The sequence below is a fragment of the Brachypodium distachyon genome, chromosome 1, assembly GCF_000005505.3.
Source record: "Brachypodium distachyon strain Bd21 chromosome 1, Brachypodium_distachyon_v3.0, whole genome shotgun sequence".
Classification (NCBI taxonomy): domain Eukaryota; kingdom Viridiplantae; phylum Streptophyta; class Magnoliopsida; order Poales; family Poaceae; genus Brachypodium; species Brachypodium distachyon.
This window is the reverse complement of record NC_016131.3, coordinates 58,641,121-58,665,203: the sequence shown is the minus strand read 5'-3', so window position 1 is coordinate 58,665,203 and position 24,083 is coordinate 58,641,121. Positions and strand designations below refer to the sequence as shown.

The following is a 24,083-nucleotide window of genomic DNA, read 5'->3' as shown; positions in this document are numbered from 1 at the left end:
CAAAGATGCCCTTACCCGATGATTTCCCTTCTGCCTGTACCGATACTACTCATGTTCTTGTGAACCGCCCAAATTACCGTACATCGATCGATTAAATAACTCAATTAAATTCAGTGAGAAGTAGCACAGGTGTACACTCTGACAAACTTCTACGGCATGTCTAGGCGTAAAATGAGCATCGAAAATCGTAATAAAAAATAAGCTTCGAGAGTCGATTCCTACTGACAAGCTAGGATAGGAACATGGATAAAAATATACAAATTTGTAAATATTTGTCCATGCTTAGAGAGAGAAGGCCGGATCCTCTCTGTCCAGCTTGCTTAATTGTCACGTGAACAAAAAGTATACAAATTTGTAAATATTTGCTTGCTCGACAAGATGTAGGCATAACAAAGGTTCTTTTTTTAAGTGATCTCTTGTCCTAAACTCTTTGCCAAAGTTGGGACTTTTTATTTTATTTTGAAGTCTTTAGTTTGGGCACAGAGAATCAGTGGGAAAGGCCTGAATTTGGTCAGCAGTGGGCTCCACAGTCAATCAAGTCTGAACCCCCAAAACAAAGTCTGCATGAAGGCATCATCCAGCTTACCTTTGCCACTTTCTGCATACACATGCTCCTTTGACACTGACAGCACTACTCCCCCTTCCACTCCACATAAGGCAACAACCCTACCGTGTGGTACCACTTCCAGCATGGGTTAGGCTTTAGAGGAGTAGGAATTTGGTAACATCATGGTCCTAAGTTTGGAGTTTTTTCTCAATTTCAAATTAAGCTAGGAAAGTGAGATACTGTTTGGTTTTGGTTATATTAGGAGATAATTAAATTGGCTAATGTGTGGTATTTGGTTTGCTCTTGGTTATAACTAGTAATAAAGTGTTTCGTGTCGCCATTTTACCTGAATATTTGATCGGTTAAGTTGTCATTTGGGGGGCAAAATTTGAAAGTGCTTAAAATGAAATGCAACAAGGGGCAAACCTAGATATAGTCATCTAGAGAGTTTTAGGGGTTTTAGGGTTTTTAGTTTAGGGTTTTTGCCTTTGACTTAACCGGATTATAAAGAATCCTTTTACCCAATTTTCTTACAAAGAGAGTTCACGTATCTTCCCGGAGAACACACTTCACGCTTAAGGTGGTTCATGAAAAAGATCAAGAAAATAAAGATCAATTTTGAAATAGGTCAAAATATTTGCAAGGTCTAAAAAACTATGAAAGTACAAACAAATGCTTTAAATGCACAATATTTTTTTCCAATCTCGAGACCTGATGCGTGGTAGCTTTCAATGCACCACTAAATATCCCAGCCTGGCTTTCTTAGCAACGTGACCTGACAAGTTAAGACGAGCGTTACGCGTTTCGTCTAAGAAGGATGTTCGAGTACGGCACGCCATTCGGTGCAGAGGCCTGGAGAGTTTATACTCCATTATTAAAAATAATAATATGAAAAAACAATGTGCAGCCTTCCTGGTTCCACCTAGTTTGCGAATCCGAGGAAGAAAGGGATCCAATGTTTTTTAAACCCTTTAGCTCACGGCGAATAATTCAAGAAAAAAAGGAACTATAATTTTATCCAAATGAGATATAGAATCATTAATTTGTTTTTAGAATGTTTTTCCGTTTAAATTTTTTCCCAAAAGCAAATTAGTCCCCAAAATTTGCAAGCTCCACAACACAATGAAAGTAAAAAAAAAAGCATTTTGAATAAGCTAGATTTTCTTGATTTTCATTTCCCCCAATCTCGAGACTTTGAATGCACCGGCCTCCTTTTCACCAGCTCACCCAGAGAAACGGAACGGGGACGCAACGCAACGCAAAGGCCATTCCATTCTCCGAGGAAGGGAGAAGAGAAGAAGAGAAGAGTGGACTTTGCTGGACCGGAGTCCTTTCCTCCCTCCGTCTTCCTCGCCCACATCACATCGCATCATTGCTGCCTCTGCCTGCTTCACTCCCCACTCCACTCAACTTCCCCTCCCGACATGCTTCCTGCTACTCTCTGACTTCACTCCCCGCTCCCCTGCCCTTTCTGTGCGCGCCGGAGCCGCGAATCCATGGCGAAATGCGGCTCCTTTCCGCCGCCGCAGCTGCTCCTCTTGTTCTTCTTGCTGGTGTCTCCCTTGCCGGCGGCGGTGGAAGTGGCGGCGGCGGAGTGCCACCCTGACGACCTCCGCGCGCTGCGGGCCTTCGCGGGGAACCTCACCGCCGGCGGCGCCACGCTCCTCCGCGCCGCCTGGTCCAGCGGCGGGTGCTGCGGATGGGACGGCGTCCTCTGCTCCGGCTCCGGCGGCCGCGTCACGGCGCTGCGGCTCCCGGGCCGGGGCCTGGCGGGGCCCATCCAGGCGGGCGCCCTCGCCGGGCTCGCTCATCTTGAGGAGCTCGACCTCAGCAGCAACGCGCTCACGGGCCCAATCTCCGCCGTCCTCGCGGGCCTGGGCCTCCGCGCCGCCGACCTCTCCTCCAACCTCCTCTCCGGCCCGCTAGGGCCCGGCCCGCTGCTCCCGGCAACCCTCTCCTTCTTCAACGCCAGCAACAACTCCATCTCCGGCTCCCTCTCCCCGGACCTCTGCGCCGGCGGCGCCGCCCTCCGGGTGCTCGACCTCTCCGCCAACCGCCTCGCCGGCGCGCTCCCCTCCTCCGCCCCCTGCGCCGCCACGCTGCAGGACCTCTCCCTCGCCGCCAACTCCTTCACGGGCCCCCTCCCCGCCGCGCTCTTCTCCCTCGCCGGCCTCCGGAAGCTCTCCCTCGCCTCCAATGGCCTCACGGGCCAGCTCAGCTCGCGGCTCCGGGACCTCAGCAACCTCACCGCGCTCGATCTGTCCGTGAACCGCTTCTCCGGCCACCTCCCCGACGTCTTCGCCGGCCTCGCCGCGCTCGAGCACCTCAACGCGCACTCCAATGGCTTCTCCGGCCCGCTGCCGGCGTCGCTCTCGTCGCTGGCTTCTCTCCGGGAGCTCAACCTCCGGAACAACTCCCTCTCAGGCCCCATTGCTCATGTCAACTTCTCCGGTATGCCATTGCTCGCTTCGGTCGATCTCGCCACGAACCGCCTGAATGGATCGCTCCCGGTTAGCCTCGCCGATTGCGGCGAACTCAGGTCGCTCAGCCTTGCCAAGAACAGCTTGATCGGGGAATTGCCCGAGGAGTACAGCCGGCTGGGGTCGCTCTCCGTGCTCTCGCTGTCCAACAACAGCCTGCACAACATCTCCGGGGCGCTCAAGGTGCTGCACCAGTGCAGAAACCTCACCACTCTGATCCTCACCAAGAATTTCGGCGGCGAGGAGCTGCCCAATCGTCGCATTAGAGGGTTCAAGAACCTGGAGGTGCTTGCCCTCGGTGATTGTGATCTCCGGGGAAGGGTTCCGGAATGGCTGCTTCAGAGCGAGAAGTTGGAGGTGCTTGATTTGTCCTGGAACCAGTTGGTCGGCACCATCCCGTCGTGGATCGGTTTCCTTGACAACCTGAGCTACTTGGATCTCTCAAACAATTCCTTGGTCGGCGAGATACCCAAGAGTTTGACGCAGCTGAAGGAGCTTGTCAGTGCCAGGCGTTCGCCGGGTATGGCGCTCAATAGTATGCCGTTGTTTGTGAAGCACAACAGAAGTGCGAGTGGCCGGCAGTATAACCAGCTCTCGAATTTCCCGCCGTCGTTGATCTTGAACGACAACGGTCTGAATGGGACTGTCTGGCCTGACTTTGGGAACCTGAAGGAGCTACATGTGCTGGATCTGAGCAACAATGTCATATCTGGGAGCATTCCTGATGCACTCTCCAGGATGGAAAATTTGGAGTTTCTTGACCTGTCCTCCAATAATCTCAGTGGACAGATTCCGTCTTCCCTGACAGGGCTCACCTTCTTGTCTAAATTCAATGTGGCTCACAATCACTTGGTGGGTCTTATCCCGGATGGAGGGCAGTTCCTTACCTTCGCAAACTCTAGTTTTGAGGGCAACCCTGGTTTGTGCAGGTCAACTTCTTGCAGCCTGAATCGGTCTGCGGAAGCTAATGTTGACAATGGGCCGCAATCTCCTGCAAGCTTGAGGAACAGGAAAAACAAAATACTTGGAGTGGCAATCTGCATGGGGTTGGCACTTGCAGTACTTTTAACTGTTATTCTGTTTAACATTTCTAAAGGGGAGGCCAGCGCTATCAGTGACGAAGATGCCGAGGGCGACTGTCATGACCCATATTATTCATACTCAAAGCCAGTGCTGTTCTTTGAGAACTCTGCAAAGGAGCTGACTGTCAGTGATCTTATCAAGTCGACAAACAACTTTGATGAGGCTAACATAATAGGGTGTGGTGGGTTTGGTATGGTGTACAAGGCCTACCTCCCTGATGGAACCAAGGCGGCGGTGAAGAGGCTATCTGGCGATTCCGGCCAGATGGAGAGGGAGTTCCATGCCGAGGTGGAAGCACTGTCGCAAGCGCAGCACAAGAATCTTGTTTCGCTGAGAGGGTACTGCCGCTACAGAGATGATAGGCTACTGATCTACACATACATGGAGAACAATAGCCTGGACTACTGGCTGCATGAGCGGGAGGATGGCGGTTACATGCTGAAATGGGATTCGAGGCTCAAAATTGCTCAGGGTTCAGCCAGGGGTCTGGCTTACTTGCACAAGGAGTGCGAGCCGAGCATCATCCACCGAGACGTGAAGTCGAGCAACATTCTTCTGAACGAGAACTTCGAAGCACACCTGGCTGATTTCGGGCTGGCAAGGCTGATGCAGCCCTATGACACTCACGTGACTACCGAACTAGTCGGCACCTTGGGATACATACCACCAGAGTACAGCCAGTCGCTGATCGCCACCCCGAAAGGCGATGTTTACAGCTTCGGCGTCGTCCTGCTGGAGCTCCTCACCGGTAAACGCCCCGTGGGAGTGTTGATAGTGAAGTGGGACTTGGTGTCATGGACCCTCCAGATGCAATCCGAGAACAAGGAAGAGCAGATCTTCGACAAGCTGATATGGAGCAAAGAGCATGAGAAGCAGCTGCTGGCAGTCCTCGAGGCGGCGTGCAGGTGCATCAACGCAGACCCTCGGCAGCGTCCGCCGATAGAGCAAGTCGTCGCATGGCTCGACGGCATATCACCATAATATATCTACATACCTTGTGTTAGTTTCCCAGCTGCCTTTTTCTTTTCCGGACATATCTAGGTCTTGACATGGGTGGTAAACAGGAGTAGCAGAGAAACAATCAGGGCTAGTATCAATCTAGGGGATGATGCAGCTTATGTGATGTAAATTCCTTCCATTATAGATGGTGAAACAGCAGAGAATAAATAACCGAAAGTCTTGTGTTGCTGTGAAATATCAAGAGAAATATTATGTCCCTGGAAATGTTGTTCAAGTCTGATCTGAACTATGTTTGTGGTCTCCTATAGAAACTGAATTTTCAGGACAGCATTTTCACAAGTGATGACCTGCAGTTACTTTACAATCTGCGAAAAAGAGAGTTTCAGAACTTTTGATTGTGACATTTTTTGTTAAGAGTTCATATGAATCCTGGATCCTAACTTGATTTGTGACATTTTGATAATCCAACTTTTCAAACCAACTCTTGTCTGTTTTGTTGTCTGGCGAACCAGTTATTTTTTTCTCCTTTCGTGGCTATTTTTTTCCGAGCCTGGTCGAATTAATTTATATTATGCTGTCAGAAAAATATGGTCATTAATCAAGTTAGAATGAAAAAAAGATATCAGAAAATAGGTATCCCTCTTGTGGACGGCGTGCTAGTAACAGGCTTTGTGACGGTAAATTTCGCTTGTAATATTCTCGAATCATTGTTACCACCTATTCTCCTTTTCGCAGCGAAGACGAATGTTTTGGGATGCCTTAAATCAGCAAAGATTGCAACAAAATCCAAAATTAAGCTACTCCACCAGATATAGATAGCTATTTTGTAAAACATGTCTTTTCTAGTGTATGTAACATAGAACTTTGCCAAAACAAGGAGGAGGAAGAAGAATCCTATCCAAAGGTTTCTGGACAAAGCACACACACAACATAAAAGGAAGGAGTCCGTCAGAGACTGAGACAGCCAAAGCCCAAATCCATCCAGCCAGACAGCCAGGGCCGGCCCTCTCTGCTTCTTCTTCTTCGGAGCCGCCGCCTGATGAAGAGCAGAGCCGCCAAGAAGCCCGCCGCCGACGAGGTACCTCCCTCCCTTCCCGCGATCTCCGTCTCCCTCTTCCTTCCCCCCTTCGCTTCGCTTAGGGTTAGGCCTTTCCCGGCCCGGGCGGGTTCCAGTTCTTGTTGTTTTGGATCTTAATAACCGCCGTTTAGGATGGACGCGGATTGCTGTTTCCTTGGACTGGAAATCGAGCCAGGTTTCAGCCATGAGAATTTAGGATGATGCTGCGGACTAGTTCCTCTCCAATTATCTCTTTTTTATGTGCTGTGTTCTTCGGGGGAATCCTTCCCCACTAACGGAAGCTTTCTTCCATCTTGTCAGGATGAGGCCAGGTCCAAGAAGGTCCGATCCTCGCGCGGCGGCAAGCGCCGGCGTGGCCGCTCTTCGTCCCCATCCGGCTCCAGCTCCGGTTCCCCACCCCGCAAGCGCTCCAAGAAGCCTTCCTCCAAGAAGATTGTCGACAAGAAGAGCAAGAAGAACAAGGGTGCTAGTCGCAGACGCCGCCGTAGCCCGAGCCTGAGCCGCAGCCCCAGTAGCCCTTCGTCGGCGTCCAGGAGCCGATCCCACCGCAGCAGACGCCATAGCAGCAGCAGCAGTGCCTCTGAGAGGTCAGTGAGCCCGCCGCCCAGGAGCTGCTCCGGAGATGCTAGGAAGAGAAAGGGAAGGGACAGAGACAAGGACCGGAAGAGGAGACGGGTGCGGAGATCGAGGAGCCACTCGAGCAGTTCAGCTCATAGTGACAGTAGCCGGGGCAGAAACAGGAGCAGGAGCAAGAGTAAGAGCAGGAAGCAGAGGGCCCGCGGCATGAGGGATGATGCTGGTAGAGACAGGATTGCACAAGACTATGACAATCGCCATGCTTCTCGGACCGAGAAGAACTCTATCGAGGATGTTGATAGGGATGATGAAGTGGTTGCTGTTGCCTTGAAGGGGATTGATGGTTATGGGAAGAATGTGGAGTTGGAGAAGATGGAGAGCCCACCTTCCAAAGGTTCTAATGAAACAGGTGAGATCTCATCTCCCAAGGATGCTAATGAAACGGGTGAGATCTCATCTCCCAAGGATGCTAATGAAACGGACAAGGTCTTACCTGCTGGTGGTGGAATCCCAGAGGCCGAGGAGGATCTGGAGCTCATTCTCAGGCAGAGAGCTCTTGAGAACTTCAAGAAATTTAGGGGAGCTGCGGCAATGCCAGGCAAGACAGATAGCAATAGTACAGGGAAGGGAGTATTGTCAGATATTCCCCAGAATACTGTCACAAAAATATCTGAAGGAAGGTGTGCTGCTGCCCCTTCTCAGAGGCAGGAAAACAGTCGTGGAGATAGCCACTCTGCTGGGTCACCTGAATTAGAAGATTTTGAGAACCGTGAAACTCCTTGGAAGCAAGAAACGAGTCATGGGGATAGATCACCTAGAACACTCAAGGATGGTGATACTAGTGCCCCGACTCAACAGCAGGGAAGCAGGCTAGAAACGATCCGTTCAACTTCTCGTATCATGTCACAGGATGGTAGGAATGGTGGTAGTGTAATGCAAAGGCTGGGAGGCACTCCAACGAGTTCAAGTAGTGTAAAGCAAAGGTTAGGCATCAGCACAGGGGTGAGACCTGCACAAGCCACACCCAGAATTAGATCAGTTGTGAGCATACCCATCAGGGAAGGACTTGATGGCAGTACCTCTATAATGACCCCTATGGCTCATGAGAATCCTGCCCCTGTTGATAGCAGTAGTGAAGTCAGGCATCCTCCAGTTGAAACTAACAAGCTTGAAGGAACCAATGGAGAAGATAGAAACATGGGTGAAGCTTCAGCTCCTGAGAGTTCTGCTTTGTTGTTGACTGACGAGGGCAAGAGCCAGGTTGCCACTGACGAGGACAAGGGTCAGGCTGTGACTGACGAGTGCAAGGGCCAGGCCGGGAACGTGGACAAAGATGGATCTCAGTTTGAGAAAAGGACGTTCTCCAGGATGCATGAAGGAGAGACGGTGCAGGTGAGCAAACAATCCTTTCCTGTTTCTCTATCAAGTGCTGGAACCATCCTTGTTCGATCATACATGTCATGTGTAACTGCTTATATTTTTCTTACGTTTTTTAGGTCAGCTACAAAGTCTACATACCCACGACAAGCCCGCGCCTTGCAAGGAGGAAGCTGCAGCGCTGAAGGCGTCAAAGATGGATCACCATCTATTCGTTAATCCTACTATCCACATTTCGGTCACATAGTTGGACACACTCTTTCTTTTTCCTGTAGCTTGAACCAGCGAAACACACACGACTAATACGAATCCTGCCCGTGTTGAGATTGCTTCATACTGCTACAGTTTTGCGGCTTGATAGTAAACCCAGACAGTAGCCCGGATACTTTAAGGAAACATGATACAATTGTTGTTCCGCAGCAATAAATGGCTGTTTTTTTATTCGTTTGTCAAATCAATTTCCTGAACAGCAAACCATAATCTTTGTGTGGCAAATCTATGAACTCCATGCACTTGGATTCTTGTAACCAGTAAAAAAAACCCTGTCTTGGATGCTCATGCTGTGACGATACAATGTACTGGCTGCTATGCTTCAGAGAAATATCGGATTATGCGGCTCTGTACTTTAAAATTATGCCTGGTTTCGACATTGCCCGTGGTTTCGATGCCGTTGCCTCGTTTCACTTTGGAATGATGATGAGCTCGCTGGTTGTTGTTTTTATGTTGATCGCTGAAGCTGTTCGTAGAGAGTATCTGATGGATTTCTTGTGCTTTACCTGCCCTCAAATGATTGTGGGGAAACATGAGGCATTAGTTCTCTCTTTCTGTTGTCAGGAGTAACTTGCAAAGAAACATGTCACTGCCGATGTCTTTATATGCAGTCGAGATAAACCCTGCAAAGAACAAATTTGATCGAAGTGTGGTTTCGGTTGATGAGTAGAGCATCTTCGGAGGCACTGTATATTTGTGTTGATCCTCTTCTTAAGTAGCTAGATAAGAGTTTCATCTTCCTAACAGAGGCCACGCTTTGTCGTTCAAGCCCGGCTGTATTTTCGTTAATTTCAGTTAGAAATGGTAACCGATTACGAAAGGTGCTCTTAGTGTCGCCCCAGGAATCATGACGCCACACAAAGATTTCGATTCGATCCATCGGCCAGAAGAACCAACTTCTTCTTCGTCCATTACCACCACATCTTGTCGGAATCGGACTCCGAAAGTCCGAATCCCAGTCTCATTTCCGACATCTATCGGAGACAGCCTTTTGCTTAGCCGAATCCTGCAAGGCTCGGATTAGTGGAGACGCAGATATAAGTGCAGAGGCACCCCGCCCCTCCTTTGAGCTCTCGATATTCGATTGACAAAAACAGCCTCGAATTAAACAAGAACAAGATCATCCAAGGTCCAACAATGGCGAGCGGCGGCGCCCCAGCGAAGGCGGCGGCGATCTCGCTGCTGGCAGCCGCGCTGCTGATGCTGCTAGTCTTCTTACCCGGCGGCGTGGCGGCGGCGGGCATCGTCGTGCCCAGCATCGACGCGGCACCTGCAGCTCCCGCGGGGGCTTCTCCGCGGGCCGGAGAGCGTCGCCTCCGACGGGAAAGGCCGCGGCCCACACAGCGGCGTCTCCGACGGCCGCGTCCTCAGGCGGAACGGCGACAAGCTCGGCTGGACCACGCACGCCTACGGGCCCGGCTACAGCGCCGACGCCTGCACGGCTTCCGCCCACCGGCCCGAGACGGTCACCAAGAGCCGCTGCGGCCGCCCGCTCGGGCTCCGGTTCCACCTCAAATCCGGGAACCTCTATATTGCCGACGCTTACAAAGGGCTCATGCGTGTCGCGCCTGGTGGTGGTGAGGCAAAGCTGCTGGTCAACGAGGTGGACGGCGCGCCACTGCGGTTCACCAATGGCGTCGACGTTGATCAGGTGACCGGAAAGGTTTACTTCACGGATAGCTCCATGAACTGCCAAAGGTCGGAGCATGAGATGGTGACGAGGACCGGGGACTCGACGGGACGGCTCATGAGGTACGATCTGCGGACGGGGAAGGTGGTGCTGCTGAGGTCTGGGAGTACTTACCCTAATGGTTTAGCGATCAGCGTTGAGCGAACGCACTTGGTGATCTCGTCGACCGGGCCGTGTAAGTTGCTGAGGTACTGGATCAAGGGCTCCAAGGCGGGCACGATCGAGGTGCTAGCTGATCTGCCGGGGTATCCGGATAATGTGAGGCCTGATGGGAGAGGAGGGTATTGGGTGGCGTTGCATGGTGAGAAGAATGAGCTTCCATTTGGGTTTAATAGCCACCTGCTCGCCTTGAGGATAGGAGGTGATGGGAAAATACTCGAGGAGATGAGGGGACCCAAGAGCGTGAGGCCGACCGAGGTGATGGAGAGGAAAGGTGGCAGGCTTTTCCTGGGATCCGTCGAGCTTCCTTGTGTCGCTGTCGTTACACGCAAATAGGGATAGATAGATTTGATTAAGATGTGTTAAAACACTTTGCGAGGGACGTGCTCTTTTTTCTATGTCATGTTCCACTTTTGATTTGTTTCATAAGTGCATTTTGTCAGATGTAATTTTGTATCTTTCATTATAATGTATCGGCAGGTTCGATTATTAAGCTAGCACTGTTTTTTCACCAACTTTTGATTTGTTTCATAAGTGCATTTTTTCAGATGTAATTTTTGTATTTCATTATAACGTATCGACAGGTCGATTATTAAGCTAGCACTGTTTTTTTAACATTAGATAAACAACGCACCAACCAAAGCAGGGAAATAAGCTAAACAAGCACTTCCTATCTTTTTTTCCCATTGAATCAGATAATGGAGCACAACCTGTTTGGAGTTTTGCCATTACAAAAGAATAAAATGAAAGAAAATGGGTGCTCCAAATTAATGGCGTCTAAGTTGGTAAAAGCTATCTTCATTCCCTGTCTGCTTCTATGTACTACTGCCACTGCTGCTGATGGTACGGGGATCCCTACTAACAGACCACCTAAGCCTCCTGCCTGCCTGCCCAGTCACCTATATAAACTTTACTTCCTACAATGTACAGAGCACCGAAACAGCAGTCATACTTGGACCCTCTGCCTCGTTACTCGGCCACCAGTAACTGCCTGAGCGCCAAAGTCCAGCATCCTTGGCCCTCCACTCCATTCGTCGTCGTCAGTGTCATGGCCGTCATCATCACCACCACCGCGGCCACGACCACCACCACCACGGCCTCTTGTAACAGGCACTGGCTTCCTAACTTTTGACGAGCTTCTTGGAGTTGGACGCTTTTTTTGAACCGTTGCGGCGGTGTACATTACATAGTCCATGGCATCTTCTCGCAGCAATGTCTTGAAATCCTGTGCAACAGAAGTCAAACCAGATGTTTTAAGAGTTGTATAGGGTTAACCAAGTCCCAGGCAATAGACCATGCAACTATGTTTTGCTAGCAAATCCAAACGATTAGAATTGCTACCTGGTATACGCGCGCCACATCCTGCAGGCAGCTCGGCAAGCTGGTGTTAGTGTTGTTAATGTTAAGTGGGATATTCTGCTTGGAGAAGGCTTCAGCAGATTTTGGTGCATCCTTCGGAGAAAATGCCTGCATTGAAATTGGGACCAAATCTTGTGTTATGCAACATGTCTTCGGACCACTAATAATCTCCAAGGGAAAATGCATACCTGACAGCGAGCATCAGTTAAACTGTAGACAATTTTCAAGTGTCTCTTCAGTTTGAGAAGGAGCTGAAGAGCTATCGCCTCATGGCAATCTCCCTGAAATCAAAGGGCAATTTAGTGGAAAATGATGAGATGCAAACATGTAAGAACTGCAACCATCTCTGTAGAAGTTCATTCTGCACAAATCCTTAAACCCAAAACTTATCAAACTCACCTGAAGTTTACCCATATCCACACCTGACGTGCTACAAGGATTGTTAAGCGTCCTTTGACAAATATCTGCCACGTTCTGGTCAGAATACCCCCCAGGCTCATGCATAACATCACCAGTATATCCAGGGATACCTGCCATATCTTGTTGCTGATCCAGCGAAGTCCAATTCTTCAAATTTGACTCGATTGCACCAGCTCTAATTTGAATAACTCGATTTATATCATAGACCAAGTAAAGTGGTTCATCAGGGCATGTGAAAGGGAGAGACGCAAGAACTTCAGCACAGTATCTGCAATATTTACAAAACATGGAGCGTCAATTACCTGACGAAAGAATATAGGATCGACAGGCATAATTTTACTTCGAAAACTTACACAAGAAAGCCGATCGTGGGGTAACTCCGGCCGTCAGATACAAATTTGCGTACTATTGAGTGTACAAATTTGTTTCTCGAATTTCGATTTGCACGGATAAGACGGTATATTCTAGATATGCCAGGTTTAACAAATGCAATCGGATTTGATTTCATGTTGGTTGCTGCCATGTTATGGTTGCTGACTATGGCCTCAAAGAATCTAAATGACATTTGTAAGCCATCACCCAAGCGGCTTTCGAAAAATGAAGGATACCTACAAATAACTCCAACTGATCAGATCATATTATTCAATAAAGAAATAGAAACATGAGAAGTTGGATCATCGTACTTTTCATTCATATTCATCAGCAAATGATGAGACAACTTTGAGTTCGCCTCCACTGGGTCAGTTTCAAGTGATATAAGGTGTGGAACACAAGTAATGGGGTGAACTAAACCCTGGCGAAGAACAATTTCCACAATCTACAAGAAGGAAAACAACAATTACTGTTTTCTATTCTTATAAATAAAGGGAGTGCGGAAATCTGACAAACTAATTCACCTTTAGTGCAGCATGACGAACTTGATCATTCATATCCAAGCATCTTTCAAGAATAGAATTCCAATACAATTGGATAATACCACCGCATATGTTGGTGTCTCCCGCACCAGCAGCTACAGGTACTTCACTTCCACCATTAGCTGCATACTGTACAGCAGGCTTGCCTGTACTCTCAGCCGTGAGTTGGCTTTCCGCATCACGGAGATATTCACATAGGTTTTGCAAACCTTGCATCTAGACAAGTAGGTCCAATTATATACAGAAAAAGCTATGCAGAGTAGAAACCGTTACAGGACGAATGTCTGTACCTTTAACCTATAATCTACATCAGAAGATAGTGATGCCTCTATTAGATTCAAGATATCTTTCTGCAGCATAAACTCAGGCTTTGCAATAAGTATGTATCCCAAAGCCTGCATGCACATATGAAAAATGTTGTTTAATAAGGAAAAGTTCATATATAGATTATCGAAGGACAGGCGGTTAGAATAGATATCCATTGTTGTATACATGTTAAGTCAATGCATGTTTCTAGTTACCAGTTTCAACAAGTCAAATATTAAGTCTGTTAATGCTGGGAACACACACACCTGCAAAGCTCGAACCTTCAAGCTGAAATCCTCCTTGAGAAGATACCTTCTCTTCAGCAAATCAAGAATCTTTGGGAAATCAAGTTGGTTTTCTGATGCTGTCATCAGTTTATAACCATATCTAAGGAGCAGGCCAAGACAAAACAATGATCGACCCAGCACCTGAGTTTCAAACAATCAGCAAATAATAAGCAATAAGGTAATTGCAACAAAAAAACACTAACCTAGATGACAGTGCAGGTACAAGAATGGAGTAAGGAGAACTCACAAAAATGCACTCAATAGCATATGTTCGAAAAATTATATGACTCGCAGTTTCATATAACCCAATCAACTATGCCAATTGTACTAATTACATATAAAACATGTCCTTGATTATGCTTGAATTAAATATATTATGCAATTGCACCAACAACAATGAAAATAAAAGAAAGTAAAGTTCACAAAGAGAAGTTCATACTTCATACTGTGTTACATGTTACGGTGTGAATCTATTTTGAGACATATAGGCCACTAAAATAAGGCGTAAAAGAAGAGAGAAAAGGACTCATATGTAGCATATTTAGATAGTATTTCAGATTTCCGTTCATTCAAACAATCACAATACCTGACTATCAGAATTAGGACCAGACAGATGCTTGTAGAAAATGCTAACAAGATGCTCAAATAACTTTGGCCCTCTGGATGCTGCATTGCTAAGGGCAGAAAGACACCTGTTCATGAAAATGAATAGACAGAAATAAATAACCAACAACATTTCAAAACAACATAATCCACATAAAAAGCAAGCAAGGTCAGCAATTCCTGCTTGAACCAAATGAGGTCTGCAGTATAGCATCTAACGTTAGATCTGCACTAGATAATACCCAATATGCAAATGTGATGATTCATGCAACTGCACTTATAAATATTACGAGTGCATAAACCACAACAAGATAGATTGTAATCCTATGTTTGGTTAAGACAAGGCTTTGACCAAGAATTACAAATTTCTTTCCTAATAGATAGCATTATATCAAATTTGATTTGTTTCTAATCTAATCCCCATTTCACATGTAATGGCAGGCTATCGGGCCCAACTTCAGAACTCAGCCTGCTCCTTAATCGTTTTAGATAAAATTCATACAAGTTTAGCTAAAAAGCATATATGTTTAATCATGGTATCAAAATTAAAACCAACATTTTTCTAAAGTGGGACCCAGATAAGGTTTTGCAAGGATCAGTATGGTACCAAATCCATTTCTGTTATATTTAGATAAAACCGTTTTTTGAGTAATGATGTACAAATAGGAGCACTGAATAATCAAGAAACAGCATAGAAGGAATAAAATTACTTGATGCAGGCATGTACAACTGTCAAAAAAGAGTGGCGAACTATCATCTGCTTCAGATCCTGCTCAAGTTCTTCTACCACAGTTTGTGGTGGCTTACGTATGAGTGGAAGAACAGAATCAATCACAAAAATTATACTTTCAAGTAACTGGGCAGTTGATTTACTGTCAACCTGTGGATACAGAAGAACAGGAGTTAGTACAAAATATAGCAATAGTGAATGAAAAGTAGACGAGCCAGAATGTAATTTGTAACAATTTAACATAGCCACAACCACACCCTTACATTCACTTCCAAAAAGATACTCTGAGCAAGTTCATCATACAAAACAAAATGAAAAAAAGAAGTCAAATCTTGATTCTAGCAGAAAAGGACATCAAACTCACTGCCGTTCTGTATAGCTCTGTATCTACTACACATGACATTACAATTGGATAACGTAGACATATAACATATATGCTCAACTGCTCATGTATGTAGCACAATTAGCAGGGGAGCATGAAACAACATTGATTTGGATGGTATGTGCATAATAAGATTTGTGCAGCATGGCATCCGTGAACTCTGGCAGCCAGATAGGGAGAGCAGGAATTGCCCGTGAATGACAATGGCACGTGACAAGCTGAAATATAATCATCTCCCATCATGAAGATGTCTTGCTAATTGGTATATAATGGTACACTGGTGACAAGACTTTCAGGTCGAAACTTATGGTCCAAGACATCAATGGCTTCCAATACAGAATTTCAGAGGACAAATAGTAGGAGGTTTGGAGGGAACCAGGAAAAAAAATATACAACCACACGGTCATGTGCTGGCATGGGCCCTCTGAAGTGGCAAAAATGAAAGCAGCAACAGAATGCGGTAAGATAAGATTGGTCTGATGTCTTCCTATAAGTTAGCTGATTGTTTGGATCAAATTTATCCACTCTTATTAGTGATAAGTTGTTACAGGCTAAATCTCTACAAAAGAGGAGACACAGCTACTAGTGGGATTAAGAAGAAAACGTAGTCTTTCTTCTCATCTAGATTTCATCATCCCAGTCTATAATCCCATCTTTCTAATAAGAACACATCATCCTTCATCTGTCACCACCTGGCCCACTTCTGTGTGGACATGGCATGCATAACGAAAGAGAAGAATAAATGTTAAGTAAACGTTCTTCCTAATGCTAACTAACGTCTCTCCTGCAATGATCAGTTCAAGGCACAAGTTACCCTTACAGGAGATGGCAGAAAGTTCGAGAGAGGGAAACCCGTGCTCACCTTATTCTTAAGGTATGGTTGAAGCGTCACAACAAACTGAGAAGGATCAGTTACTGGAGTGCAGAGGGTGGGATCCACAATACAAAATGCTTGCAAGACAAGAACATAAGGAAGTGTGTGGACTTTTGCCTCGTTATCAGCTCCCTCCTCAACCTTGACAACAACAAACATGATTAAGAACCAATCTCAACTATCCAAAATCAAGCTACTGCCTAAATTTAGTTAGAAAGTACCTGCAATATTCTTTCTAACAAGCGTTTACATATCAATTCACAACGCTTCCGAAGTGATGACATCATGGATGAGTTAATGCCTGAGGCCTTACTTGACTGCGGGAGGAAATCGAGAGTCAAACTACGTTTTATAATGGTAATAAGCGGTTGATGATTGGGCATCTTTTTCAACATGTCAACAATTTGCTCAGTCTTTTTTGCAATCTCCATAGGAACTGAACTACCATCAGCAACCAAGTGTTTATGGCTCCCAATTGGTTCGTCAAACCATAGCTCATAAAACGTTTTGCAAACAAGATCCTGCAAACAAAAATGAATATTTAAAATCTTGCAGGTCCAAAAATGATGTATAGCGGAAAAAAAGTTGCAATATCCTTAACCTCTATTCTCAGCTTCACTTTTAAGGCATCAGGAAGGCCACAATAAGATAAAATTTGCAAGAGAAAAAAAGGAGAGAGATTTCATGGTTGAATAATTCCCCTTATTTACTTCATTACTTGGCATTTGATGAGTGTTGAGGGTAATTTTGATTTCGCGAAATGCAAGGGACTAGTTAACTAACACCAATCATTGACTAACACTACTTTTATTTATGTATACAGTATACCAATTGTTGAAACCCGTGTATCAACATATTAGTATGGCATTGAAGTAAGAATACCAAGTCTGCATCATATGTCAATGTGTTTTTATATATAACTCACCTGTACACTTGATTCCTCATCATTAACACGCGAAATAATCTCCACAAAGGCATGAGTTGTATCTGTGTTTGGATTTGAAGCACAAAGATCACGAATAATTTTGATCGCACGTTTGCGAACACTTACTCCAGTGTCCTTTATCCGTTCAGCGACTTTTTCAATATACTGTAATGGGAAGATGTAAAGTTAGTCGCATAAACAAAATAACAGCAAAGAACATGTCCATGGTCATAAGATAACTTTGTATATCTACCAACCTTCAGGCCCACATCAGGGTGTGAAGCAATATGCCTTCCAACAAGCTCAAGTGCAGCTTCACGAACAGAAATAGCCGAGTCACAAAACCTTCCTTCAACAGCAGATTGGACACGCTTGTCACCCAATACCTCAGGATCAGCTTCAACTATACTGCTGACCTACACAGGAATTAAGGCTAGAAAGCTATGGATAGTGTCCAAATAAGAATGATAGACAGCTTAACAAGTTTGCGTGTACTCACAGCTCGTAAGGCCTTTGCTCTTATTACAGGAGAATTTTCTCTCAAGCTAGCCTGATAATACATTGGTATTAACTCCTTGACATTTAATTAAAATCAAACATTGAGAAGCAGTCACATACCAAAAGGAGGGCAAGAATTTTATCAAACCCCCGAGAAAACGAGTTCTTCTGGCCAAGTGCCAAACAAATTTTCTTAGCCCAGTCTCTGGACAATACTAAACCATTGCCAGAATATCGCAAAATCTCCTTAGATTTCAATCTGGCAAGATAGTAGATGATCTTCTCCTGAGAACGTAGGTCTTCTTTGTACCACATGCAGAGATAGAACCTGCAGATAAAATGGCAATCAATACCCAATGTAATTTGGACAAAGAAAACAAAGATATCACACTACATACCATCGAGAAAACAGGTTTCCATCATCTTGTGGCCCAGCTTCCTGGAGATAATTCAATAGTATTTGTTGAACAATATCCACTGCTGTCACCTCTTCAGGTGTAGCAGATTTTTTCTTATTTGAGGTGGATGTTCTTTTGCCATTTTCTTTATTTTGTAACTCGTAGTATGACTGCAACACACTGAGCTGTTGCTTGCAAAAGCATAAAGGGCAAACAGAATCACGCTGTAAGTTTTCCTGACTGCCAGTCCCCATACAATCTGAGTGGAAACATCTTCCACATGAGTCACATGCCATATTTATACCTCTTCCCCCACGACAAACGCAACATTTGTTTTTCAAGATTTTTGAGCCATCGTTATCTGCATCAATAAGTTCTTGCAATATCCAAATCTTCTCCTTGCTACAGATGACAGAATCACGCTTCAATCTCGATGCAATACCACCGAGAAGATCAATAGCAAAGCAGCGAGCAGAAGTGTCCTTCGAATTCAATCCAGCATTTTGAAGCAGCAACACACATAGAACCTACAAGTCAAAGAATACTTCAGGGCATTACTAAATTAACTACTGGAACTAGAATATACGATCAGCAAGAGCACTCTTGAGTGCAATTTACCTCAAGTATAGGGGCAGCAGCTGGATACTCGGGCAAGTTTAATACTGTAAGCAAGTCCTGAACAAGATTTTCTATAATCCCTTTGGCTTCTGACATATCTTGAGATTTAGCAGCAGTGAAACGTTGAAGCACATTGGTCCAAAAAAGGCAACAAGCCTCTGTTGCTGCTTCATGGCAGTTAATTGGATAACTAGAATCAACTGAGGCATCAATGATAGTGCTCCAATTTACTGTTCCCTTTAAGCTATCAGGAACATTTGCGCTGAACTGGACCAAGTGAACTAGCAGGGCAGTTATCATCTGGATTTGTTTTTGCTCATCGTCAGCTAGATGGTAAGTTCTGATAGCATTTTTCGAGAACTGTAACTTACGGACAAGATAAAGTGTTTCATCAATCACGTAAGTCCTGTGTTGTGTATATGATGAAAAAACCTGTGTGAAGATTTGAAAGGTAAGGAAGGAAATTATTTGGAAAAATGAAAAGGTAGAACATCGTTGAACCAATAAGCAAAGACCTACCGTGCAGATAACATCGATCGCCTTCAATTGTAAAAGCTGCATATTGTCCACCAGGAATGTAGTAAAGCAGGTTTTTGCTAACTGCAGGATACAACTATCTGATAAGCGCACCGTTGTGAGAAGTTCTTTAAGAAAGCCCAATATCAAGCATAGTTTCTGCACAGCAGAATATATAGAAGCAGAAACTCTGACACAGAAAAAGAAAAATGAACGCTACTTAGTTTCCCATAAACACCTCATAAGAAACTAGAGAACGAAAAAAAATAAGCATAAATTAATCACAGACTTGTTTGCAGAAGATTTCCTTGCGCTTAAATTAGAAGCAGTGCGCCTCTTTTTGCTAGCCTGTCCATTTTCCACGTCGTCCTCGTCTTCATCTCCTCGATTTGACAAAAAAAACAGAAATATATAAAAGGCAATCTGTGATGTACGCATAATTTAATCGTGACAGATAAGTTTAGTAATCACCAAAATGGTCATGGTGGCTAAAGCACTAAATTAGTGCATACAGGTAACAAAGGATAAATATAAATTTTCATCACATAACAATCTTGTTTTGCAGGAAATAATACACTGTGGTGTGCCCCGAGAACACGGAAAAGTATATATTTTTTTAAACAATGGTCCTCCCCATCGATTTCCAATAGAGAAACCGCGAACAGTCATACAAAGTTCAAAACTAAGAAAACAAGACTCAACAAAGCAGGTACAAATTCCAAGCTTCAAACTACTATCCTACCAACACGGAAATATATATATCCAACTTAGAAAGATAAATGTGACTGCACAACTAGGAATTGCCAAAGATAGTAATAACAGCATGTAGAATTGTGTGTTTTGCAAGGTTCAAGATGGTGTTTCGGGACTACCATCATTTGCAACATTTCCAGCTGGCTTGTAGAGAGCTCGGAAGGTTGGGTTACTTGCAGCCATACAATCCATTATCTGATGTCTTGAGAAATCAATAATGCGCTCGATAAGCTGATGAAATCAGAGTTTATTTTAGTCGGACACCTCAACAATGGCATTCATAACAAGGTAGGTAGGAATTCAGAATATGCATACCTCTTCCCGGTAGAGCTGCTTTGGCATATCACGGTGGGTCATGATTGCTAGCGCCGCATGAATAGACTCCAAAGCAGAGAAAACAGTGTGTTCAGTGTCCTCAGCATCAGGCTGAAGTCAGCACAATACTAGTGAGACATATTTAGAACATATGGGTAGTATCCAAAGTAAAACATTTTTTGCGACATTAATAATGATCTTATGAGTAACTCACATTTCCTTTCCCATCTATTGATAATCCCTGAGAACATCTGATCTGACGGTCTATCACATGTAATAGACTAGTGAGAGTATCCATAGGAATCACATGCAACATCTCCTTTGATCGAACATAGGTAATTTCATTTACAAGAACCTTAACATCATTCAGTGGAATTGATAACCAATCATCGCCATCTGCATTATCAGGAATTTCTGCTTTTCCACAGAAGTCCTCCACCAGCTCACGGAAGTTGGTAATGACTCCTACAATACGTAATCGAAACCGGAATCAGCTCAATATTTGAAGTAAAAGAAAAGATCGTGCATAAGCAGATTAAAAATAATAAACCTTGACTATTAGGAATGCTGGGACCAGAGCTTGAAGCAGAATTATCAATATCTTTCTTCCTCATTTTTGGTTTCTTTGAAGCAACTGCATCTGGTGTTAAATCATTCTACAGCAAAAGCATGTTAGCACAAATGACAAAGTGGTCACAAGGAATAAAACATTAGAAAGAACTAAAAGCAAAACAAATGGTATCTCCATACATGAAGATGTTCTCTGTGTGAGTTGATTTCATCTGGAGGGAATGCATGCTCCTTTCGTGCTTTACCCAGACTAGGTGCTAGATGCTCAAAATGCTTATCACGTGCACGGTTATGATATTCCTGATCATCAAGGGGGCCTGAAAAACTTGACCAATGTAACAAGGAATTACACAGAGGCAATACAGAAACAAAACGAAAAGGCATACAAATCTCCATAAAAAACTCTAGAGGATCATTGGCAGGGTATATCTTTACATCTGCTACAGCAGTTATAGAAGGGCAGGATTTTTTTTAAGATCAGGTAAACAAATAAAAAACCCGACCCTTAGGGGAAGAACCCAAAGGCATTGCTTTCTAGGTCGAGGAAAGGCCCCAAGCACCAGCTCCACCCACTGCGGTGGCGCAAATGGCAACCTGACACGCACCAGGAACAACTCAGCGAGGGGCCTTTATTTTTTGTGAGAACCAGGGTTTGAGCCCAACTGTGCTATGAGTACATTCTCAAGATAGGATAAACAGATATAAATGGTATATTAAGTCCACAACTCGCAGTAAAGGTTCTTTTGGTCCCACTACCTTATTGGTGCTCGAGTTGGTCCCACTATTTGCTATTCATTGCATATTCAGGATCCGTAGACAAGGCATTGACATGGCATGTCAAAGTGTTGATGAAATAAATAAATGATTGAAATTTGAAATAAATAAAAGGATTGTAACGTCACCATATCAATCTAGAAAGGAAGGAAGTTCTTTTGGCCTATTATTATCTATCAAAAGCTGCATCTTTACAGCTCAAATTTAATAATCAGTGTTTTAACAACTGTTAGCAAGATGAGTAACACAGCGAACGTATTGATTGAAGATGGTGAGTATCTCCCTGCAACAACTGGAGAAGTTCACGAAAAAGGAGACAACAAAACAGTCAAATTTAATGATGGCCCGAACTTCTGCACAATGGGGGAATAGAAACAGAGCCAGTAGCAAATGGAGCATGGAGCTGTGGGGCGATGCTGCGGTAGGATGAAGGAAGCCGGGAGAACGTTTGTGCAGAATTATTTAGGAAAGCAAGGGTGAAGTGGGCAGCAGATGGTTGGGAACACGTTTCCAACATAATCCTCGTGCTAAAACTTTCCAACATAATGCAAACACATGAGCGGATATAGGCTATTGAGTGCAACATTGGAGTGGTGGACCTACCGCTAACACTTAAGCTGGGTAGCAAGGTAACTATTCATATTAGATGGGCCACTGAATCCTATTTCTTTGAGCTCACCAAGTCAGACAACATAATCCACGTTCGAATCGAGCACCCTGTCGTCCAGGCAATATTTGGTCAAAGGCTGTCTAGAGTACCAATTCATGGAACTTGAAGCACGGACACATCCAAACCAAAAATCACCTCAACAACAGCCGTACAGCATCGAGGGGGCTAAACACAAGCTCAACACGATGACACTGGAAAACCGGTTACACGAGGGAGAACTACTTTGACAGAGACATTTCAAACTGCCCGGCCTCGAGACTAAAGCCTTAAGCCCAACCAGCCATGGCACCGTAAGCCAAGAAGCATATCATAGTATCATACATAGCTGCTTTAAGCACCAAATAGAGAATGGTATTGGTACGCCACACTCGGTTTACAAACGATAGAAATGGCATGACACAGCAGTTTTTTTTTCTTTTCCAAACAAATTACATGGCATGAAGCTGAGAGCTGGTTCAATCAAAGAAATTCAGCCTCGACGAGAGCGGTAACTCCAACACGGGCAACCGAGACACTGCCTGCCATGAGAACTCACACCAACACGCAGGCAGCACGATACAGAATTACAGATACAGCGGCATATATATAAGTCCAGTCCAAGTTGAAGTCACAACGAACAGAGTACTGTTCATGCTAGTACAGTAGCTACCAAAGTCAACAGGAGTCCATTCCATTTCAATGGGGAAGCAAAAAGGGGAAGCATTCTGTTGTTACATGCTCAGGAAGAGGTAGTTTAGCTTATTAGCTGGAGCAGCCCGAGAAGGCTGAGGAATTTCCGGAGCGTTTACCTTGCGAAGCAGGAGCAGGAGGAGGTGGTGCGCGGGGCTTGATGTTGAAGGCGTCCGGGTTGTGCTTGAGCACCTCCCTCCAGAGCAAGGAGCACTCGCTGGGATCCGCCTCGACGTGGTCCGCCTCCGTGAATCCCCTGCAGCGTCAGGAACGAAACCAAATGTTAGGAAGAAGGAAAAAAAACATCAGCCGCAGTGAGTGGCGAAATTCCAGGCGAGCGAGCGAGCGAGGGGAGAAGGGGATGGAGTTGTGAGTATACATACAGGTAGGAGATGTCGGTGTTGGCGAGCGCGCGCGCGATGTCGGCGGCGTGCATGATCATGTCGGGGCGGTCGGGCTCGGCGAGCGGCTCGTCGCGGTCGTCACCGCCGAGGACGCCGAGCGTGGGCGGGAGGGTGGGGAGCGGCAGCGCGGCGGCGATCTCGGAGTGGACGGTGTTGGGCAGGCGGCAGGCGCGCTCGAAGCCCGCCCTCCCGGCGGCGTCGGGAGGGTCCATGGCCGGCCGGCGCCGCGCGGGGGCGAAACCCTAGATAGGATTTCGAACTGGAGGAGTCCGCTGCTCAACTGCTTGCTGGGCTCCAAGGGTTTGTTTGCCCGAGTCAAGGGCTGGGGATTCCGCGTGGTTGCTGGGCTCTAGCGCTTAGTATAGGCCGGCGAGCGGGCGGCGCAAATTAGGAAGGGTGAGGTGGCTGGCTGGCCGGAGCGGAGAGAAGAGAAGAGGCTCCGACGACTAGCAGCAATCTTGTGGGGGAAGGAAGAAAGGAACCCCACGTTCACAAAGGCAGGAGCAGTGAAAGAGCAGTAAAGGAATGCTTTGGTTGGGTTGGTTGGGCTCAACCAACCAAAGTTTTCAAAATATCCATTTCCGGGTCTCGGGCTGGGCTTGAGCGTGCTACATTTCGTATTGGGCCGGCCCGAGATGACTTGTTTCCTAACCGCCGTTCAGTGCACTACATTCGAATCGAGTGTACAGCATTCTATTTTGTATTTTATTTATTTTTAAACACCACAGAAACCCAATTTCCACAGAGCAACATTCTACCACAAATAGGTAGAGATGAACCACGAAATTGGAGTTAATAAAACGAATTAAATTTGTTGCTGATAATTTTTTCTATAAACTTGCTCGAATTTTAATTTGAACGTGAAATTAATGTAGGTT

The 24,083-nt window shown here is 45.4% G+C and overlaps 3 protein-coding genes and 1 pseudogene across 5 annotated transcripts; 3 read left to right on the top strand and 1 right to left on the bottom strand.

The window, feature by feature from the left end:
- The first annotated feature begins 1,804 nt into the window (after nt 1-1,804).
- On the top strand, nt 1,805-5,359 carry LOC100830483 (phytosulfokine receptor 2). The gene has a single exon (XM_003561462.4). It carries the CDS (start codon nt 2,044-2,046, stop codon nt 5,089-5,091), a length of 3,048 nt encoding a protein of 1,015 aa, XP_003561510.1. The 5' UTR covers nt 1,805-2,043; the 3' UTR covers nt 5,092-5,359.
- Nucleotides 5,360-5,988: 629 nt separating this feature from the next.
- LOC100830173 (serine/arginine-rich splicing factor 4) lies at nt 5,989-8,732 on the top strand. The gene is made up of 3 exons (XM_010230168.3): nt 5,989-6,148; nt 6,449-8,116; nt 8,221-8,732. The coding sequence occupies exons 1-3, from the start codon at nt 6,110-6,112 to the stop codon at nt 8,284-8,286; spliced, it is 1,773 nt and encodes a 590-aa protein (XP_010228470.1). The 5' UTR covers nt 5,989-6,109; the 3' UTR covers nt 8,287-8,732.
- Nucleotides 8,733-9,464: 732 nt separating this feature from the next.
- On the top strand, nt 9,465-10,978 carry LOC100829868 (annotated as a pseudogene).
- Nucleotides 10,872-23,701, bottom strand: LOC100829557 (sister chromatid cohesion protein SCC2). Of its 3 annotated transcripts, none has more exons than XM_014897208.2 (28): nt 23,185-23,701; nt 22,921-23,057; nt 20,869-21,005; nt 20,669-20,774; nt 20,333-20,583; nt 20,119-20,229; nt 19,923-20,034; nt 19,340-19,424; nt 19,054-19,240; nt 18,535-18,966; nt 17,917-18,443; nt 17,639-17,846; nt 17,520-17,570; nt 17,278-17,436; nt 17,021-17,185; nt 16,317-16,616; nt 16,084-16,236; nt 14,820-14,989; nt 14,093-14,198; nt 13,486-13,647; nt 13,204-13,308; nt 12,896-13,129; nt 12,683-12,816; nt 12,353-12,607; nt 11,979-12,267; nt 11,768-11,860; nt 11,562-11,687; nt 10,872-11,445 (listed from the first exon to the last, which is right to left on the bottom strand). In XM_014897208.2, the coding sequence occupies exons 1-28, from the start codon at nt 23,415-23,417 to the stop codon at nt 11,167-11,169; spliced, it is 5,307 nt and encodes a 1,768-aa protein (XP_014752694.1). In that variant the 5' UTR covers nt 23,418-23,701; the 3' UTR covers nt 10,872-11,166. The 3 variants fall into 3 exon arrangements, with proteins under 3 accessions (XP_014752694.1, XP_010228469.1, XP_014752693.1); XM_010230167.2 differs by having other exon boundaries at nt 19,340-19,433; nt 23,185-23,700; XM_014897207.1 differs by having other exon boundaries at nt 19,340-19,430; nt 23,185-23,700.
- Between the last annotated feature and the right edge of the window lie 382 nt (nt 23,702-24,083).

Bases quoted from the DNA above. Each gene is read 5' to 3' on its own strand.
- LOC100830173 (XM_010230168.3), top strand. From the start codon at position 6,110: ATGAAGAGCAGAGCCGCCAAGAAGCCCGCCGCCGACGAG. The intron at 6,149-6,448 runs GTACCTCCCTCC...CCATCTTGTCAG, and splicing joins AGAAGCCCGCCGCCGACGAG to GATGAGGCCAGGTCCAAGAA. The intron at 8,117-8,220 runs GTGAGCAAACAA...TACGTTTTTTAG, and splicing joins ATGAAGGAGAGACGGTGCAG to GTCAGCTACAAAGTCTACAT.
- LOC100829557 (XM_010230167.2), bottom strand. From the start codon at position 23,417: ATGGACCCTCCCGACGCCGCCGGGAGGGCGGGCTTCGAGCGCGCCTGC. The intron at 13,648-14,092 runs GTATTGTGATTG...TTTGAAACTCAG, and splicing joins GTCCTAATTCTGATAGTCAG to GTGCTGGGTCGATCATTGTT. The intron at 12,608-12,682 runs GTACGATGATCC...AGTTATTTGTAG, and splicing joins CTGATGAATATGAATGAAAA to GTATCCTTCATTTTTCGAAA.
- LOC100830483 (XM_003561462.4), top strand. From the start codon at position 2,044: ATGGCGAAATGCGGCTCCTTTCCGCCGCCGCAGCTGCTCCTCTTGTTC.